Source organism: Jaculus jaculus, chromosome X, assembly GCF_020740685.1.
Source record: "Jaculus jaculus isolate mJacJac1 chromosome X, mJacJac1.mat.Y.cur, whole genome shotgun sequence".
NCBI classification, from domain to species: domain Eukaryota; kingdom Metazoa; phylum Chordata; class Mammalia; order Rodentia; family Dipodidae; genus Jaculus; species Jaculus jaculus.
In genome coordinates this window covers 43430364-43452000 of record NC_059125.1, presented here as the reverse complement: position 1 = coordinate 43452000, position 21637 = coordinate 43430364, and the positions used below count along the sequence as shown (strand labels likewise).

Here is a 21637-nt window from a genome sequence, read left to right as displayed (position 1 = left end):
TACTTATGAAAAACTACTGGATAAATGCAAAGTAAAGAAATAAAGTGAGGGAAATTCTTATAATGAAGAGTGCCCAGTCATACCATCATTGCTTTGAGTGAATAAAAGGAAGAAAAAATAACCATTTCTGTGATTAAAAAAAGTTTCTATTTATTTACTCCCTGTTTGAAAGGAATTTGAGTGTATAACTAAGTAATATGCCATCAGACAAATCAATGATAACTTGCTATGGATATTAACTCCAACAAAATTAGGACAAGTAAAATTGTATTATACTCTCCTTATTAATGCTGGAGCTTTTCACACCCATTGTAACCTTAATATGTTGACTGTAACAGCTACGATTATAGCTGTGTGGCAGAGTACTTGATTAGCAGACATAAGACCCTGGACTCCATCCCCAGTACTGCAAAAATACATATATATGCATTTTATATATATATATATATATACACACACAATATGATAGAGCCATTTATATCTGGTTAATGAATTTGAATTTTGAATAAGTCAGTTACACCAGTTAGTGTGTTCAGCACTTAATGTACACAAAGGAATATGAATCACATACTTTACAAAGTACAAGGAACAGAGAGAAAATTTGTTTGTCTATGTCACATTATTATTAGTGTCAAGAGAAACTTTAATCCAGAAAAAATATTGGGTGTTTTGGCTTCATTTATAAGACCCTGGGTTTATTATTGCTTCTTTTCTAGTTAGATATATTTTAATAGACTTTTAAAATCTCATTAAATCTTAGAGCATACCAAAATTCCCAATTAAAGCATAATTTTATTTAAATAATTAAACATACTTTTGAGCTTTGTCCTTATTTATTTGTCTACTTCACATGAGCGAATAGAGTTCATGGTCACAGATATGGTAAATTTAACAATCTGTTGAAAAGAAGAAGATGGAGCCAGGCTGTGAAATAGATTTCATAGCCTAAAGACATATAACAGGTTCTGTCCTACAGGAGTAGCCTCTTCTGTGTGGGCTTTTCTTAGGGCTTATTTGTATGTGCTCCTTGTACTTAGAGTTTTCAGACCACAGGCTGTTCTCATACCCAGTCTAGGATATGTTAGGAGGTATGAAAGAAGAAAGGAAGGAAGGGAGGGAGGGAGGGAAGAAGACAGAGAGAGAGAGAAAGGAATAAAGAGAAAACATCAATATCAACCTAGGTTTGCCACTCAAGTCCTAGTATCCCTATCCAGTCTACCCTCCTTTTTTCTAGCTTTTGAGATTTTCCAACCTTTACTTTACGTATCTAACCTGGTTTCTTTAGTGCAACTGACAGAGGCATCGATTGAAACATGACTGTTGTAGCTCATCAGTCACTGAGCACTCATTTTGGCATTTCACTTCTGAATTGATTTCCTTGTTTTCAGTTTTTATTCTGTTAGAAAGTGTGTTCAAAATCATCTCCACTGCTTGTTTGTTGCCATGAATCCAACCATGACATTCATCTTTCAGGCTGCATACCCCAGTCTTCCCAGGGCATTCGGAATCAGATTTCCAGTTGCCCACACCAAAATGTTTGATGCTTGGCTCCTAACTTTCTCTGATAGCCCCCATTCAATTGCTAAAAAAAATAGTTCTCTTTGTCTAAAAAATCCATACAGAACTAAAACCTTCTGTTATTCAAAAGACAGTATTAAAAGAATGAAAAAAAAAGCATACTTGACTGGGAAGATAGCTCAGCAGTTAAAGGCATTTGCTTACAAAGTCTGATGGCCTAGATTCAAATCCCCAGTACCCACATAAAACCAGATGCACAAACCAGCACAAGCATCTGGAGTTCTTTTGTAGTTGCAAGAGGCCCTGGTGTGCCCATATACTCTTTTGTGCTCTCTCTTGCTTGCTCTCTCTCGTTCTCTCTCTCTTTCTCTCTGCAAATATATAAAAATATTTTTAAGTAAAAAGGAAACCACAGTATTTCTAAATGATATATCTGATAAAGAACTTTGATCTAGAGAGCATAGAGAATCCACAAAACTTCATAAAACATAACCATCCAATTCACACCAGGAAAGATTTGAACTGACATTCAGATGACAGATAAGCATAGGCAAAGATGCTCACATTATTAGTCATTAGGAAAATGCAAATTAATTCTACAATGAGGTACTTGTACACTTGTTTTAGAATGGCCAAAATAAAAATAAAAGACTAGCCATACTAAATATTAGCAGGGATGTTGTTTGGGAGAATGTAAACAGCACAGCCACTGTGGAGAACAATTTGACAGGACAGCATCTTCAAAAGTTAAACATAGTTTTATAGTTGAGCCATTCTATGCCTTAGTATTTATACATGAAATACAAATATATTGATCCAAAGACTGGCTTGTACATGAATGTTCATAAGAAGTTTTTTGTGCTATAGTCACAAACTGGAAACAAGCCAAGACCCATTCACAGATGAAAAGTAGAATACCACTTGGCAAAGTAAATTCAAGATCACAAATGAATTCAAGGTCATAATGCAAAAATGAAAAAAAAAAAACTAGATAATAACCACAAAGCCATCTTCTCCAGCTCTTACCTTTCTTTTAAAAATATTTTATTTATTTGAGAGACAGATATAGAAAGAATGGACATACCAGGGTCTCCAATCACTGCAGACGAACACCAGACATATGTGCTACCTTATACATCTAGCTTTATGTTCACTTTTCATTTTTTTCTTGATTTCTTCAATAGCCTCCTAATAGGTCTTCCTGGTTTAGTTTGGTTTGGTTGGGTTTTTAATCCTCATCTCTCACAGTCTATCCTCAGGGTATTCCTTTAAAGTTAATTAAGAAGGATCATGTCACTCCAGCTCAAGAACCTCCAGTGGCTCCCTGTCCCACTCAGAATAAAGGGCAAAGGCCCCTCCCAGCCATCTTCTAGCATTGTCATCTCTTCAGGATTTACTCTTTCTACCTTCCCTTTAGGTTATATTGATCAGCTTGCCACTTCTCAAACTTTCTACACACGCTCCCTCCTTTGGACATTTGTATTGGTTGTTGTCACTACTTAAGTCATTCCCTTGTCTCTTTTGAATGGTGTCTTCTCAGTTGGACCTCTGCTAACCACCCTGTTTTAAAGTGTAATGCACCCAGTCCCTCTAGCACTGCTTTAGTTTTCACATTAATCCACTGTGTTTTTGACATACTCTGTAACTTAACCTTTTTCATGTGTGCTCATCTTCCCTGACTGGAGTACATGAGAACTGACATCCATTAATTTAATGTGTGTGACCTAAGTGCATAGAACAACACCTGACATAATAGGCTCTCAAGAAATATTTATGAAATGAATGCATATACACAGCAAATAAATTTTCAAGGTAAATTGACAAATTGAAGTAGAACCAAAGGAAGAGTAAGAAGAATGACAATAGCTGGCACATGCTTTTTATCTCAGCATTAGGCAGACAGAGGGAATTCCAGGTAAACTTGGCCTAGGGTGAGAGATCCTACCTCATAAACAAAAGCAAAAAAAAAAAGTATGAGAAGTTTGAAATATGCGTGAGTAGTTGAGACTAGGTACATTATCTCAGCCAACAGTGTAATGAGAGCACAATCACTCACTTCATAATTAAAGGTTAATGTATGGAAAAATTGATATGCTTGCTCTGTGTTGCCCCAGAATACAAATCTAGCAAAACAAATCAGATGTGAGCTGGGCTAAGAAAAAATATATTCTAAATTTCTCTCTCTTAAAACTATAATGTTTTCTTACTGGACAAGATCAAACAGAGTGATCCTTTGTTGGGTATTGAAGTTCATCCTGCATGGAAGAATAAGTAAATTAGATATTCTTGAAAAGTATGTCCTAGTTGAAAGGTCAGCACATAATGCTTAATCAGTTGTAGACTAAATTTTTCAAAGGCTCGTTTTCCCCAACAAAATTTATGTCAAAGATCAGAAGAGTACTCAGGGTCCATTGCAGAAGAGGTGTCGGAAAGAATATAAAAGCTAAAGGACAGGTAGAACTACTTACAACGTGCTCCTCCAGACACGAAATGGCCTGGATATCCATGACCTCACAGTGCCGGACACTACCTATAAAAGACCATCATAACAGTAGGAAAAGATCATGACATCAGAATGAAAGAGGGGGCTGATTGAGAGGTGGAGGGGATATGATGGAGAGTGGAGTTTCAAAGGGAAAAGTGGGGGTAGGGAAGGAATTACCATGGGATATTGTTTACAATCATGGAAGTTGTCAATAAAAAAATGAAGAAAAAATTTTATGTCAAAGATAACTTCAGAACCTCAGATATTAAGTATAAAATTCATATTTAATAATATGACCTTCAGGGCTGGAGAGATGGCTCAGCAGTTAAAGCACTTGATTGCAAAGCCTAACAACTGGGGTTCAGTTCCCTAGCACCCACATGAAGTCAGATGCACAAAGTAGCACATATGTCTGGAGTTCATTTTTAGTACCTGGAGACCCAGGCATGCCCATTCTATCTGTATGTCTCTCTTCTCTATTTCTATCTGCTTGCAAATAAATAAATAAAAGTATCTTTTAAAAGAATGTGACCTTCATAGTTTGTTTTATAATAAGTTTCTTCACTCTTTAAACAGGTTGCATATGATCATAAGCTTACTTCTTTTACAGGAGCGGGATCGTTATGCCTACAAGATTCATCTCCCAGAAACAGTAGAACAACTGAGGAAATTCAATGCAAGGAGAAAACTAAAGGTACATTAAAGAAATCAACAAAAGCCAAGCAAATATAGTTGGTGATAATATTTTTATTCTGTTTTGATTCCCACAAATATATCCTTGTGTTGGCCATTGTTTATGTTATGGCTAAATTATTCCTAAAAATTGCCACCATTTCAGTAGCCTTTTAGGTTTGTATTCATTTAAGTTAACATCTCAGTATGAATCAAAATGAATATCTAGAAAATACATTTTATATTTGTTTTGTCTCATAGCAGAAATATAACTACACTATAATCCATTATTATTGAGTGTGAATTGAGATGGTTTTCTCAAGCTTAAATATTTTTACAAAATTGTGACATTATCTAAGTGTGGTAACACATTCCTGTAATCCCAGAATGCTGCAGCAGCAGGATCATGAGTTTGACGCTAGCCTGGCCTATAAAGTGATACCTTGACCCCAAAAATGAAATATTATTATTTTAATATGAACTTAGTTGAATGGAAATTACAACTGACATAAAATTGGATTTCAGTTTGAATAGTTGCAAAACAATAGATATAAAATTCCTACTACCATGGTCCACTAAAGAATATTATCAGTTCACCTTTCTTGTCTTCCTTCCTTTATTCTTCATAGGTATCTGTTCTTTAGTCTCCGTGTTTTCTAACTCATAAAAAATTGAAAGCAAAATAATAATCGCCCCTTTGGGAGCCTTGTGCCATTAAACATTCTGGGAAGGCCCAATCTTCAATAATGGAGGCTTCCCAGCATGGAAAAAAAATGCTATGGTACAGTACCACCTTGTCCAAGATATACAGGGGAGATGACTGTATGATTTTTTTTTTTTTTTTACTTAACCCGTGGTACTGAGAATGCTCTGTTCTTTAAGTGGCTGACATTCTGCCTTAGTCATATGATTAGAAGCTTTTCTTCTAATTTTCATATTTCTTAAATTTTACTAGCATTAATTATCTATTATTCTCTGTCCTCCTAACATTTATGAATCCTTCTATATAACTGTACATTTATATGAATTTTAGGGAAAACTATCAGGCTATAATGTTACTATGTGAAGATATAATGTCCAACATGATATCCACTAGCTACATGTACCAAATTACATTTAAATTAACTAAAATTAAATAAAATCCAAGTTTCAGTTCCCCAATCACAATAACATGTTTCAAGTACTCAGTAACCACACATAACTAGTAACTACCATATTGGACAGCACAGATAGGGAACATTCCCATCTTTGCATTTTATTGGACAGTGAGGGCTATTATAGAACAAGGGAAATTTTCCCATAACATGTTGACGATGAATATTCCCATTTAGGCCTTTCTCCTAGTTATTTTTGTTGTTAGGAGTTCAAACTGGATCTTCTTTATTTGTTTTTAAAGGTCTTGTCAAAAAAAAATTATTAATGATATGCCATTATTGAGTTGTGCCCAAAGAATTTTCTTAAGATTTCACTTTGTTTCAATACCTACCTGGAGAAAAAAAAAAAAAAAAAAAAAAAAAAAAAAAAAAAAAAAAACAGCCTTCTCATTAACATTGAAATTTCGTTGTTTTGTTTGTGGGCTTTTGGGTTTTTTGTTTGTTTGTTGTTGTTGTTGTCTGCAATTAGTTTTCCATCCATGGAAATTCTGCACTTGAATTAAAATTCTTCCTTAAGTCTTTTTAACTTCAAACATAGCCTTGGCCTCATATGACATTACACAATATAAGGTTAAAACTTCTATTGTCCAAATATAGACACATTTCACCAAGGAGCTCAGGCTTGGGATCATCTGTTACAGGAGACATGATGTTTTTCTCTTAGTGCCACAAAATCAGACTTGGGCCAAAAATAGCCAAACTAGTGACTAAGATTCATTTGAACAAGACCAAACTGTCACAGCAGATAAGGATCATGTGCATTTACCACATCCCTTTGCAGGACTATTTAAAGTTTTAACATCTGCCAAGAAACCTAGAATTAGGAATGTCCATGGGGTCATTATGGACTTATTGTCATCTTCTGGTCAGACTGCTGTTCTGTGAGTAGTCAGCCACTTGGTAATGTGTGCCATATCTGTCCTCCTCAGGGAGCTAATTTTCCTCATTCTGCCTTTCCTACAAGCTTATGGAACAGAGATTAAAAGTTTCAGAGCCGGGCTGGAGAGATGGCTTAGCGGTTAAGCGCTCGCCTGTGAAGCCTAAGGACCCCGGTTCGAGGCTCGGTTCCCCAGGTCCCACGTTAGCCAGATGCACAAAGGGGCGCACGCATCTGGAGTTCATTTGCAGAGGCTGGAAGCTCTGGCGCGCCCATTCTCTCTCTCTCCCTCTATCTGTCTTTCTCTCTGTGTCTGTCGCTCTCAAATAAATAAATAAAATATTTTAAAAAAAAAGTTTCAGAGCCCCCTGCACAGATATTTTGACAAATGAGCAGCTACGTGCCTATCCTTAAACCCAGACACTATTGAATTTCCTCAAATGATGCAACAGTCTAATTTTTAAAACTTTTTATTTATTTATTTATTTATTTATTTTTGGTTTTTCAAGGTAGAGTTTCACTCTAGTCCAGGCTGACCTGGAACTCACTATGGAGTCGCAGGTTGACCTCGAATTCATGGTGATCCTCCTACCTCTGCCTCCCAATTGCTGGAATTAAAGGTGTATGCCACCACACCTGGAGATTGATAATTTTTATACATATGTAATGCATTTAGTTCATAATCCCCTCCCATTTACCTTATTTTACCCTCATCCTTCATCCTGAATCCCTTATTTCCATGTAATTCCTCTTCTATTTAAATGGGATTTTTTTGCCTTCCTCCATTATCCATGCTGACAGGTTGATGGGACCAATATTGTATAGGTTTTCTACAGCTAGTCACAGCTACTGTGAGGTCATAAATGGAATGGCCACTTTGTGACTGGCAGCTTTTCAGAGCACTCATCCCCATACTCTGGTTCTTACATTATTTCTGTCTCCCATTTCATGATGTTCCCTGCACCTTGAAAGATGTGATAGAGATGTCTCATTTAGTACTGAGCACTCAAAAGTTACTTTGACAAGCTTTGAATCTCCAGTAGTGACCTCCATCTGAAAAGAGGCTTCTCTAACCAAAAGTGAGAGCATCACTAATACGGGCATAAACATAAATATTTAGAGGGTGGTTTGTTAGGCATAATATATCCATTTATCCAAACAACAGTAGTAGTTTCCCTTATAGGGCTTATGACCTTCCCAGCCATGGGCTTTTGATTAGGCTTTCAGTATCAGGCATAAATTCCTCCTGTGAAATAGACTTCAAATCCATTCTGAGAATAGTTGATTACCCCCATAATAGACATTCTACTGTTAGACCAATGGACACATCTTGCCTGGCTAGCCAATTGTATAGTTTGCGAAGTCCACTGCTGATTAAGATTGTTAATGACTTTTCTCCCCTAGCAGTATAAATAACACTTTCTAATACTATGACAGCTAATCAGCAAGAAATAAGCATTCAGCTCAGTTCTAGGTCTGATTTTTCACTGTCCTGCAACTGAATCATGCAGTGCCCTTAGCAATAGGATCTTACCATCTGGTTCTGATAGGCAAGAGAATTGGCCTGTGTTGTTTTGTGGACCTCAGAGGCCTCCCAGACATAGCAACTCACTGGGAGGTATTCTTTGCTATTGTCTTTATGTTTGTTTTTAATATATTACTATAGTTTTAATGTCAGTACTTTTAATTTAGTTACTCTATAAACAATTATAATTCCTGATTTGGTATTTCATGCCATTTTAGCTTTTTTGTGTTTTTGCCAGCTAATCACTTAAACATTTTTGAAGTTTTAGTAACTTACTTTTGAAACAGGATCTCATGTAGCCCAGGACAACCTAGAACTTGCCATGTAGACAGGAATTACTTTGAACTTCTGGTCCTCCTACCTTCACCTCCCAAGTGCTCTGATTAAAGAAGTGAACCACCTGCATAAATATAAAACAAGCCTAGTTTATGATGTATGAGGTACCAAACCTAGGACTTCAAGCCAAGATATTTAGGAACTTTATTTTTGTTTCTTCCAAAATAACTATGCTTAGTCTTTTCTCACCATTTTGGTCATCATTTTCCTTCACAGACTCTAGAAAGAAAAGCTCTTCTACTTGAAGGGTAATACTCACTTCCTTCCCACTACTTTCCATTATGTAATATACATGATGTGTCCATACGAGTACATTTCAAAATCCCTAGTACGTGCCTGAAATTGTACATAGTACCGAGCATCATATATACTGCTTTTTCTTATACATGCATACCTTTGGTAAAGTGCAATTTTAAAAAGTAGGGGCCGGGCGTGGTGGCGCATGCCTTTAATCCCAGCACTCGGGAGGCAGAGGTAGGAGGATTGCCGTGAGTTCAAGGCCACCCTGAGACGACAGAGTGAATTCCAGGTCAGCCTGGACTAGTGTGAGACTCTACCTCGTAAAACCAAAAATAAATAAATAAATAAAAAAGTAGGCACACTGAAAGATTAACAATAATAGCTAACAATAAAATAGAAAAGTATTTCAGGGTTTTTCTTTGTGATGTTTTCATACCAATATTGACTGTAAGCAGCTGAAACTGAGGAAAGGGAGAGACTACTGTGCATGCCTTTTGTGAGACCCTTGGACCAGCAGAATCAGTATCACCTGGAATTTTGTTAGAAATATAAGTTCTTGGGCTGGAGGGATGGCTTAGCAGTTAAGGCGCTTGCTGCAAAGCCAAAGGACCCAGGTTTGATTCCCCAGGACCCACGTTAGCCAGATGCACAAGGGGGCGCAGGTGTCTGGTGTTCATTTGCAGTGGCTGGAGGCCCTGGCTCGCCCATTTTTTCTGTCTCTCTCTCTCCGTCTTTCTCTGTCAAATAAGTAAAAATAAAAAATAAAATAAAATATGGGTCTGGAGAGATGGCTTAGCATTTAAGGCTTTGCCTGCAAAGCCAAAGGATCCTGGTTCAATTCTCCAGAACCCACATAAGCCAGATGCACAAGGGGGCACATGCATGTGGAGTTTGTTTGCAGTGGCTGGAGGCCTCTCTCTCCCCACCTCTCTCCCTCTCACTGTCCCTCTTTCTCACTCTCTAATAAATAAATAAAATATATTTTAAAAAATAAAAGAAATATAAGTTCTTGAGTTAAGATATAATCAAGCAAGAAAAGGCAATCATTTGGAAAGAAAGTAAAACTTTTTTGCAGATGACTTGGCTCCATATGTAGAAAAGCTTAAGGAATTCACCATAAATCTCTTACTTATAACAATCTCATAACAAGTGTAGAATACAAGATCAGTGTACAAATTCAAATTATATTGCTATATATGATCAACGAATAGTCTTAAGATAAAATTAAGAAGCAGTTCCATTCACGATAATATAAAAGAATGAAATACTTGGGAATAAATTCAAGAAAAAAAAGATACAAGGCCTGTAAAATAATACCACTGAGAAAAATATCTAACTAAATGAAGTGATAGTTAGTATTCATGAGTGTAAAGATTTGTTATCTGGGCTGGGGGAAAATCTGTGTTCTGGGGCTATGAGTCCCTTAAGTGGTATATTGGTTACCTTATTGCTGTGACAAAATACTTGACAATAGTAACTTAATGAAGGATCGATTTGAGGGAAGTCTGTCATGGCAGGCATGGTAATAGGAGTATGAGGCAACTGGTCACATTGTGTCCACTTTCAGGAAACACAGAAATGCATGCTGGTGCTCAACTGACTTTCTCCTTTTTATTCAGTCTAGGAACCCAGTCCATTGAATGTTCCTACCCATATTCATTGTGTATCCTTCCACCCTATATTTTTACATTAAACATAATAGTGTTCATCAAATATTGGTTACTGAACTTAAAGAAATAAACAAAACAGCTACCCATAGAACGAACAAACTGGCTGCTATTTTTCAAAACAATTTACCTTTCTGGTCTCTTTCTGTGTTTCCCCTGATGGTATAAATATTTATTTATAGATCATTAACTACAGAAGTAACTTGAGTAAACTTTAAAACAAAACTGTCTTGTTAAGAAACTCACTTATACTATACTTGGAAATAAAAATAAAGCATCTCTAAAATTCTTGGGCTGGAGGGATGGCTTAGCAGTTAAGGTGTTTGCCTGCAAAGCCAAAGGACCCAGGTTCGATTCCCCAGGACCCATGTTAGCCAGACGCACAAGGGGGCACACTCATCTGGAATTCATTTGCAGTGGCTAGAGGCCCTGGCACACCATTTCTCTTTTTTTTCCCTCCCTCTCTCTCCCTCCTTCCCTCTTTCTCTGTCAAATTAAAAAACTAAATAAAAATAAAATTATGAAAATTCTAGTTTCAGTGTGTGGAAAACAATGTGGTTTCCAAAGTTTTGCCTTAAAATTAATTCCTCCTTGTGTTAACCCTGGACTTTCGGGAATCTAGAAAGTTTTCTCAAAAGGCAGTATCAAAATTACTTGTGTTAGCAAGATGTGGTGGCACATGCCTATAATCCCACTACTCGGGAAGCTGAGGTAAGAGTTTTACTATGAGTTGGAGGCCAGCCTGAGCTAGAGTGAGACCATACCTCAAACAACACTTACATGTGTTTCTTGTTCTTCATTTACTTTTTTAACTTTTTTTCTTTTATTTATTTGTTTTCAAGCAGAGCAAGAAAGATAGAGAGGAGACAAACAGAGAGAGAATGGGCACGCCACAGCCTCCAGCCACTGCAAACAAACTCCAGACACATGCTCCCCCTTGTGCATCTAACTTATATGGATACTGGGGAATTGAATCTGGGTCCTTTGGTTTAAAGGCAAGTGCCTTAACCACTAAGCCATCTCTCCAGCCCTTCATTTACTTTTTTGTCTTTGTTATCGTGCTAGTGTTTTGAAACATGGCCTTACTATGTAGTCTAAGCTGGTCTAGAACTTAGGGTCCTCCTCCCTTAGCCTCAGAGTGCTGAGATTTTACAGGTAAGCAACATCATACTCAGCATTGGTTCTTGACTTTCTGTAGTCTGCTTTTCAATTTAAATATGTAGGAAGAAACCTTAACTCAAATGCAGACTTTGTGAAAATACATTTCCATAGATGTTTTCATGATATATCAACAAATACCTACATACATAGCAGATTTATCTTGTTTTAAGAAAATTCATGAGTTCAGTATTTAAAATGAATTCAATCACCACTTAGGTGATTTTATGCTTCAACTACTTAAATGAGCAATTCTGTGTAGAACAGTAAAAGATTGTGTTCATATTATGGCTCTATTTTAGTAGGGTTAGTAATGTTTTCAACTTTCTAGATGTTATATAGCTTGCAAAGCATTTCATGCACTTTAAGATTTTTGACAATCTTGATTGGAACATAAGGTATGGCTTTTTTATATGCTCAATTTACAGTTAAGAAAGCCTAGAGAATTATAATGATTTACTCAAGTAGGGCCATGTAGCTAGAATGGGACAAAGCTAAAGACTGAACTCGGAAATTTTATCATTTTTCCTGTTATTAAAACAATATTCCCATTCCTGTTCCACTCAATAGTCCTAAGAGATGTTAGGCACTGGTATGGCAATGACTATCAGGATTCAGGAGATGCTTTCCATGTGGCTAAAATTTCACATGAGGCCAAGCATGGTAGTACGCACCTGTTATCCCTCATTCATAAAGTAGAGGCAGGAGGACCTGGAATTCAAGGCCAGTTGAGGCTACATGACGAGTTCAAAGCTAACCTATTCTACATGAGACACTCTCCAAAATACAAAACAAAGACCAGGTGTGGTGGTGCACACCTGTAATCCCAACACTTGAGAGGCAGAGGTAGGAGGGTCTCCAGGAGTTCTAGACTACCCTGAGACTACATAGTGAATTCCATGTCAGCCTGGGCTAGACCAAGACCCTACATCAAAAAGCAAATAAATAAACAAACAAGCTAGGTGTGGTGGCGCAGTCTTTAATCCTAGCACTCAAGAGAGTGAGGGTAGGAGGGTCACTGTGAGGTCAGCCTCAGAGCACATAGCTACGTAATGAATTCCACATAAGCCTGGGCTAAAGTGAGACCCTACCTCAAAAAGCTAAGGAAAAAAAAAAAAAAAGCTGTTCCATCCATAACCTCACAATGATTGATTCTATATACACAAGACCTGCAAAATATAAGGGGAAAATATGATGACATCAAAAAAGAAGAGGGACTATTTGGAAAGAAGGGGAGGGAGACACAGCAAAGTGATAGAAAGTTATGATGTATATGAATGGAGGTTGTCAATAAAAAATCTTATAAATACAAAACAAAAAATTTCCATGTAGTTTATTATGATATGTGGCCTAATTGAAAACTCATGTGCAATAATAATACATACCTGTGGTTCTGAACAAAAGAAAAGAAGAAAAACAGATTTGAAAAAATTAGGGTTGGGAATTTAACTCAATGCATGCCTACCAAGCACAAAGGCCTGTGTTTCATCCTCAGCACCACAAACAAAACAATCTTATAATCTTACAATCCAGTGTGAGTTAATACTCTTGGCATTCTGATATAATTGTATAAACTTTTTTCCAAAACTGAAGTCAAATTGCACATCATTTTGAAATCTTTTCACATAATTTATCACAAAGATCTTTCCATTACATTAATCTTTCTGCAGCATCATTTTATAATGACTACACAGTATTCTGTTATGTGATACATGTGTGAGTTCAAGATGTAATTAAGTCATGTACTTTTATAGTTTCCAACATTATTCTTTAGTGAATTTAAAGGAACCCAAAGTTAATTTTTAAACTACCTCTTTCTAACTAGCATCTAAATTTTACTTTCTCCATAATTCTTAAAGGAAATAACCATTTAATTAACTTTTTATATTTGTTTATGTGTTTTAGTAGTATGTTTTATATCTTTGCCTTAGGGTGCAGTACTAGCTGCTGTATCAAGTCACAAATTCAACTCCTTCTATGGAGATCCCCCTGAAGAGTTGCCAGATTTCTCTGAAGACCCTACCTCCTCAGGTAAGTGGATACTTCACTCCTTTACCTCTGTGAGTCACTTGTCATCCACATCCTTTCTCTTTCATGGTAAATAAACTTTTTCTGTGATTTTAGTTACATCTTCAAAGGTATTCTAGGGAAGTTTATCAAAACCAAATTCTACCTCTACATGTCTGGTTCTTTTTCATTTTATTGCCAAAGTTTCCCTCTCCTATTGCTCTCAAAGCAACATTTTTCCATTTTGTTTTTACCTCAGTAACAACTTCTTCCCCTTTCTACATTCTAGACCTAGCATTATACTTAATGCAGCCCAAAATAGTAGTTGGTCTTTTGGGATCTTTATGATTACATTCTCCCTCAATAAAAGTTTCTTCAGTAAGATTTTTCTTATGCCAGCCCTATCAAATCAGATTTTAAGATAGCACTGCTTGGAGTTAAACGTTGCCATATAAAGCTGTTTTGTGAGCCTTAAACAATTATCAAGTTCTGTGTATACAAGTATTCAAGAAGAAAGTAGAATAGTTACCTGTTTTCATGAACTATATCAAGTACTCCTGAAGAAACCTCACCAAGTATTCACAGAATCATTCTATAAAATGCTTACACTTTTATCTTTTCACAAAGATCATTTACTAAAAATCCTTGTGATCCATTTAAATATAAATGAACATGTGAGTGGTAAGAGCTCTTTTATTTATGTATTTATTTACTTAACTCCTCAATCATTTATCCTTTGGCCTCAGCTTTTCTTTTTTCTTTTAGAGACATTATTTGTTATGTGGTTGACTGTAAAATAATTGATTTTTATATCCTTTCACTGGCTTCCTCTGTGTTCATGTATAAGCATTGGACTCAAGACCTAGGGCCCTTCTAAAGCTGGAGATGTTTATTCCACAGTTACAAATAACAGAACAATGCTTCTTCCATGATGGGATCATGAATATCTACCAGTGCTTATGTTTCTGACATCTATTCATGTGCATATGTTCACATACATACTCAGATTTTTTTTTACCAATTAGTACATGTTTATACCATGTGCTAAATGATTGCATTGAATTTTCCATTCTAACAAGAGTATGTAGTATCTTTCTGTGACTTTTATCAATTGAAATATGAATATTCCCCTTTTGAGTGAAGGTGATTGCCAAAACCATTCAGAAATGGGATTCTTCGACAAATGACTCTGAAGAGAAAATCTTGCTGTCATCCTCTTGTGCCACCTTGTAACTTGATGACACAAAAGGCAAGAACATGCTATATATGGTTTCAACCCTGCCTTTTTTTCTCCCAGGACATTTTGTTCCCTTTCCTTGTAGCTTTTTATTAGCTTGACCATCTCTCTTCTCTCCTCCTTCCCAGATTGCAGTTTAATCTGCTTAGTGTAACAAGATTCAGGAATATTTTTTAATGCCATACGGTTACTATATGATAGAGTCACATCTTAGGCTAAATGTAGGATCAGTTATCTTTTTAGATTTGAATACAGTGTCTCTACTATTAGTTCAATCTTTAGAAATGGGCCTAGAGGACAGTATGATCTTTGTAAATTCCTTTATAGGTTCAATCTTCAGAATCGGCCCTTAAGTAATACTTACCTCTGCCTACCAAGAACTTAATGATGTTTTAAGTGTCCTTTGCTAGGAAGAGTTGGAATTTTTCTTGAAAGAGAGGAATTATCTATATTTATAGGCTATTTACTTTCTTTTAAATATATTTTATTGCCCATTTTTTCTTCCTGTTTAGCACAATCTTTAAATGGCTTAGTTGAAATGGTTTTGGTTATAGTACTGGTTTTTAAATTAAAGAGAAACTTCTTATACCATCTTGTAAGTAGCCTACAAACCCTCATTTTAATTGTTCACAGCTGAATATTCCCTCTTGTCTTCCCTTTCCTATAATACTCCTGTTACTTTCTTTTTCTTTTTTTTTAATTCTGAAATCTTAATGATTTTTTAAGCAGTCTGTATTTTCATTTACATGCTGAATTTCTGTCAACAGGATTTTTCAATGGCACTTTTTGAATGCCAAAAATTAAAAAAAGAATTAAAATGTAGTGTACATGTCTATTAATTACCTATTCTAGATGAAGATGAAATCTTCTGTGTATTTAGAAATCAAAAATGAAGGAAAATTTTCAAAGAAAAATGTAATATTTTCTTATGTTTCAATAGGTAGCCAGAATTATTCATATATTCCTAAGATGAATTTTTAATACTATGCCATTTAAAGATATCCTGTTGTAATCAACATTATTTATCAAATAGACATCTGTCAGCCAGTGTTCTTTTCAACACTGGTGACTATATGGTTGGTTACAAAACCTGCTCATTTTCTCTGGATTCATAAAATTTTGTACTTTCATAAATTTAAATACCCATATTTGTTTTTAATTAGTTTCATTTCATCTTTACCATTTTCAGTAATTTTCACACTTAAACTATTCTGTGTTGTACTAATGCTCATTTATTTTTAAGTTACCCAAGTTACCCTTTCCACTATGATTTTGTTTAAATTTGTGTTCTTTTGAATACTACACAACCAAAAGCACTTTTCATCATTGCCTGAAAAGTCAAGCCCCTGGCAAAAAAAAGAGAAATGATCACAGAACCTGTGCTTAGAAGGTAGTGTTGTGGGTGAGAAGAAGGGTTGGAAAGACAGACATCAGTGTAAGGTCACCAGCTATTCTTGACATGAACCGCCTTTGCAATCCCTCTTTATATAATGTATTTTTATTCTTTTATAAAATTATAATGATAGGTAGGTCCATTTTTAATTATCTTACTTTCCAAATTTTAGTTAACAAAATTAGTAACTGGCTATATCAATTTGGCCTCCCAAAATTTCTTAAAATTCTATTGGTCTAAAAAAAGGTTGAGAAGAACAGTAAAGCTGCCTGTTCACAACACAGAGCATGCCATTTCCTTAAATTAAAATTTATCATGGTAATGAGAAATAAATATTGTATGTGCTTGGAAAATGTAAATATTTAAAATCACAATTTAAAAACTATTCAGCTTCCCAGTTTATCATCTAAAGAAAAGTCATTTAGTCATGTCATTATAATGTAAAATAGTATTTATAAAAGATATTTTTCTATTCAGATTATTGAAATTCATCCATTATGCATTTACTAAAATTCATTAAGGTTAATCTTATGATAAACAGTATCTTATTGCTTTGTTATTTAATAATTCAAAATAAAATATTCTTCTATCCTATTTGAAATCAAAGAATTCAGAATACCCCAGTATTTGATGTCAGAAATACTAGACAGACCTTGTGCATGTGTTCATACAGCATATGGGCTTCTTTTGGAGTCAGCTGGTGGGGGAGGGAGTGCTTCTTTGTGGCTCAGGTAGTGGGCCCAACTGTGCCGTGATAACCTGCTTGCTCTAAAATCATACTGTTTGTCATTTGTTCATATGCTGCCTTCCTCCTAGGACTTCTAGCAGCAGAAAGTAGGTATCCCTTTGTTTTCTGCTAAGGTTTATCTTTATGCAAAAGTGCTTGGCTTTCTTTGCATGATTCATAATCAGCTTGACTTTTTACTTAGCTGTTTGTGTTTAGATGTTTAAATACGAGTTTTAACACTGTTTGCCCACAAAGTAAAACTTGGATGTATTGATCTCCTGAGGTATTGTTACAGTGTACTAATTACTTACTACTTTCATGAGAAGGGCAAAAAGGCAGTGTTAAAATTGCAGCCACATTTAATAATATATTACATCTGAATTTCAAGCACAAATACATTAATTATGGGGGAGAGGATAACATTTATTTTATAGTTGGCTTTCAGGAAATCTTTCAGGGTAAGTGAATTTTCCTTTGACAACTAAACAACTTGTGAGTGGTCTTCATTACTATTACTGAGTCCATTCAAAATTCATTAATGTGGGACTGTGAAATGCACTCTGAAATCTTGTCTCTTAACAACTTTCACCTTCAGATAGGCCATTTCTAAGAAGTGATATAATGACTGGAGGTCAGATGTAGAAGTATCCTCAAAAGGCTGTGACAGAAAGATCACAAGTTTGGGACCAGCCTGAGCTGTAAATGAAGGCCTGTTTCAAAAAATAAATAATAGATATAATACCTGTATTATAATTGTAAGGGGATATATTTTGAGTATGTGAGAAAATTAAAACATAAGAAATATATACCTATAATTAACTAAAACTGAGGTAATCTAGATAAAATAGGTGGATTATATCAATGTCAATATTCTGGTTATGATAATATATTATACTTTGTGGCATGTTCCTAATGGGGAACTAAATAAATATACAAGGGATCCGAGCCTCTGTGTTATTTCTTACAAATACATGTGAATCTACCATTTACTAAATGAGTCAATAAGTTTTTCAATTAAAAAGTAAAACCTTTACTTCAAAATTGTATTTACCAGAAGGAAAGTAGATAAGAGACAAAGATATATTAGAGTATCTGGATGCTAATGATTTATTTCATTTCATTAGTTATTTTAGCTAAAATTACAACTGATTTATACAAAGAACCTCACAGGATATTAGTCATCTTTGTTTGAGTAATGAATTACCTCATCCTCATGGCAGTGTTTATCATCTCACATTTTCTGTGGTAGGGGTGTGGCTTTGGCAAGCACCTCTGTTAAGATCTGTCTTGATTGCAGTCCATAGCTGTCCTGCCCCATGGAGACACAACTACAGGAGAAATTCTTTGGAAGCTTACTCAGTTATTAAAAAGCTTTTGTTCTTCACTGGCTGTGGGCCATCCTATAGGGCTGTTCACAACATGTCAGCTTTCTATCCCAACATAAATGACTGAAGAGAAGAAAAGAGTGAGAGACAGCTCCCAACACAGAAGACAGTCTTTAGAACCTTGTCTCACAAGTGACATATCCTATCACTTCTGCCCTGTTATGTTCATTAGAAGTGAGTCAATAAGCTCATACATCACTCCAGGGGAAGGAGTTGATCACACAGGTTGGGAATACCAGGAGGCTAGCTGCTCACACTTCAACAAGGTGATATCTATTAAAATAAAAGTTAGCCTCTCTTTCCCTCTCTCCACGCACCTTTTAAACTAGCCACACTTATCCTGGCATTTGGGAATGAGCACCTTATCAAACATGCTGATCAATCTTACCAGTAGTGCTTTTCCTTAGTTGTAAAACTTTACACAAATCATCAGGTAACTGCTAGCCAAACATTAATGAAGTACTTTGAAAAATTTGTACTGAAAGCTATTGCTATTTGATAATGGCTATTTTAATGATCATAATAGCACTAGAATTATAACATCTGTATTCTAGCAGACTACATATATAGTTTATTTCCTTAAACTAATAACTTTAAGGTACCTGTACCATACTGTATACATAAAGAGTCTGGGACATCTATCATTATATATAAGTTTTTATAAATTGAAATGGCTATAGCACAGATGCTGAAGTTCAAAACACAGTTTCCACTGTGGGATTCACTTGGTTGAAAACTAGAATTTGCTTTGCAGTGAGAATAAAAGGTGTTGACTAGGGGATGGGAGTGGGAAGCAGAGACAGACTGCAGAGGGACAAGGGGAAACATTTTGGAATTATTGTAATATACACTTAAATTGGTGTGCTTAATTTAATAAACTTCATTTAGTAAATAAGCATTACCATGCATAACTGGGCATAGGGGCTCACATCTGTAATTCCAGTACTCAGGAGGCTGAGGTAGGATAATCATGAGTTTGAGGGCAGTCTGGGCTACATAGTGAGGCTATCTCAAAAAATATCATGCTCGATAGGAGAAGTTATGATTGAGTGATTAGGATATGTGTTTGTTGATACAGTGTGGTGTTAATGGACCACTGGTATAATAGGGAAAGAAGTCACTGATTACCCTTCAGGAGCAGCTACACTCTATTCACGTGGGACATTTGCCGAGTTTCATAGTTATGCATATAATTTAACAAATGGAATTCTGGATAGGATGCCAGACTAAAAACAGCCTTAAGGTGGATGTTGGCACATACCTTTAATTTCAGCATTCGGGAGGCTGAGGTAGGAGGATCACTGTGAGTTTGAATCCAGCTTGGGACTACAGAGTGAGTTCCAGGTCAGCCTGGGCTAGAGTGAGACCCAACCTTGAAAAAACACAACCACAGAGAAGGAGAAAACACAAAATAAGAACTAAAAGATTGTGTCACAAACTCAGAAACTGAAGAACCTCAGAAAAATAAGAAGTAATAACAAAAAAAGACAGCAGCAATGAAGAGACAAGTATCTGAGACTGCAGCCACGCTGAGCAGATCTGTAGCATGCCTTGAACACAACTTTGAGATTTTGGGCCAGAGAAAACTGCCTGGGGATTCCAGTGACTGGTGCCACTGGAAACACAAGCCCAAAGTTGAAATTTCCTCAGGAAAGCAAGAACAAAATGAGGGGTTTGGGAATTTGAAATTAAGAGCCTTACAATATACACAACTCTCTCCCTCCAGCATGCCACAGTCCAGAGGAGAAACGGACTGCTCCCATATAGTATGGACTCTGTAGGCTTCCAGACTTTACAGAAATTGTTCAAACTGCAACAACCGAACTTTCCACCAAGGAATAGCCAGGGAACTACCCATACCTATGGACTCAGCTTCAGATAAAGGAGCGTGTGCAACTCTGTGCAGTGATCTGACCCAGGTTTGATTCCCCAGGACCCACATAAGCCAGATGCACAAGATAGAACATGCATCTAGAGTCTGTTTACAGCAGCTGAATGCCCTAGCATGCCCATTCTCTCTCGCTTGCTCTCTCTCTCTGTCTGTCTCTATTCTCTCTCTCTCCTCTCCCCTCAAATAAATAAAATGAATAATATAAAAAATTATTAAAAAGTAATGCTTTAATTTTTTAAAAAGCCAAAAGAATATTGATAGGTACAAGTAAAAACTCCATGTCAACTATAAAGACAAGCCCATGAGAATAGTATTGAGTTTTCAATTGCAACTAAAATACAGAAGGGCTTGGAATGATGTATTTCAAACCCTGGAAGACCACAATTGACAACTGTTGCAGTTAGCTTCATGTTGCTAGCAGAAAACAGTTTACCAAGAGCAGTTTGTGGGAGGAAAGGGTTTATTTGGGCTTACAGACCCAAAAGGAAGCTGCATGATGGAAGGGGAAAATGTTGGCATGAGCAGAGGGAGAGGATCACCTCCTGGCCAACATCAGGTGGACAACAGCAGCAGAAGAGTGTGCCAAACACTAGAAGGGGAAGCTGGCTATAACACCCATAAGCCCACCCCCAATAATACACTACCTCCAGGAGGCTCCAAGTTCCAAATTGCTACCAGTTGGAGATTTAGCACTCAGAACATATAAGTTTATGAGGGATACCTGAATCAAACCACAACATTCTGCCACTGACCCCCATAAAGTGATAAATATCCATGATGTAAAATGCAGTGCATTCATCCAACTTTAAAAGTCGCTATTATTTTTATCAATCCCAATGATGTCCAGACATCTCTATAGTCTAAGGTATTGGGCATAGCAAAAATATACTCAACCATCACAAGATTTAAAACAACTAGACAAACATCATACTCTGTAGCTCCAACTCTACCAACCCTAACCAATGAAGTGTCAACATATCTGACAATTCTAACAAATGAGGAGTCTCTGTGGTCCCAATTCTTCCCTTCCAGCTCGGCTGCTCATAGCTCAGGGTAAACTCCATCTAGTGTCAGCAGCTCTCCTTTGACAGCCACCCCATAGGCCTGGCATTTCCACCACAACCCACAGTTCATCTATATGGCTCTATGGGGTCTCCATGAAGGTAATCCAATAAGCCTGCTTCACATTGCCCATGGCCATTTCCAAAAAACAAAACTGTGTTACAAATTCAATAACCCTGTATTTTCTGCATTTGTTATACTCCATAGTACCAGGTGGGATACCAGCTTGTTAGTCCAGGGGGAATAAAGATGACTTTGAAGAATAGCAGAATCCTTCAGCATTCAGTCCCCATACTTCAAAAG

General features: G+C 36.3%; 1 protein-coding gene across 12 annotated transcripts in view; it reads left to right on the top strand.

Moving 5' to 3' along the window:
- Cask (calcium/calmodulin dependent serine protein kinase) overlaps positions 1-21637 on the top strand; it is a 361845-nt gene that overhangs the window by 254604 nt on the left and 85604 nt on the right. For 8 of the 12 annotated variants that reach the window (XM_045140292.1, XM_045140290.1, XM_045140291.1 and 5 more), the window contains exons 9-11: positions 4614-4697; positions 13564-13663; positions 17086-17103. In XM_045140292.1, coding sequence (XP_044996227.1) covers positions 4614-4697; positions 13564-13663; positions 17086-17103 — 202 coding nt within the window. The remainder of the gene's footprint in view (positions 1-4613; positions 4698-13563; positions 13664-17085; positions 17104-21637) is intronic. The other 4 variants (XM_045140293.1, XM_045140294.1, XM_045140286.1 and 1 more) reach the window with 1 other exon arrangement.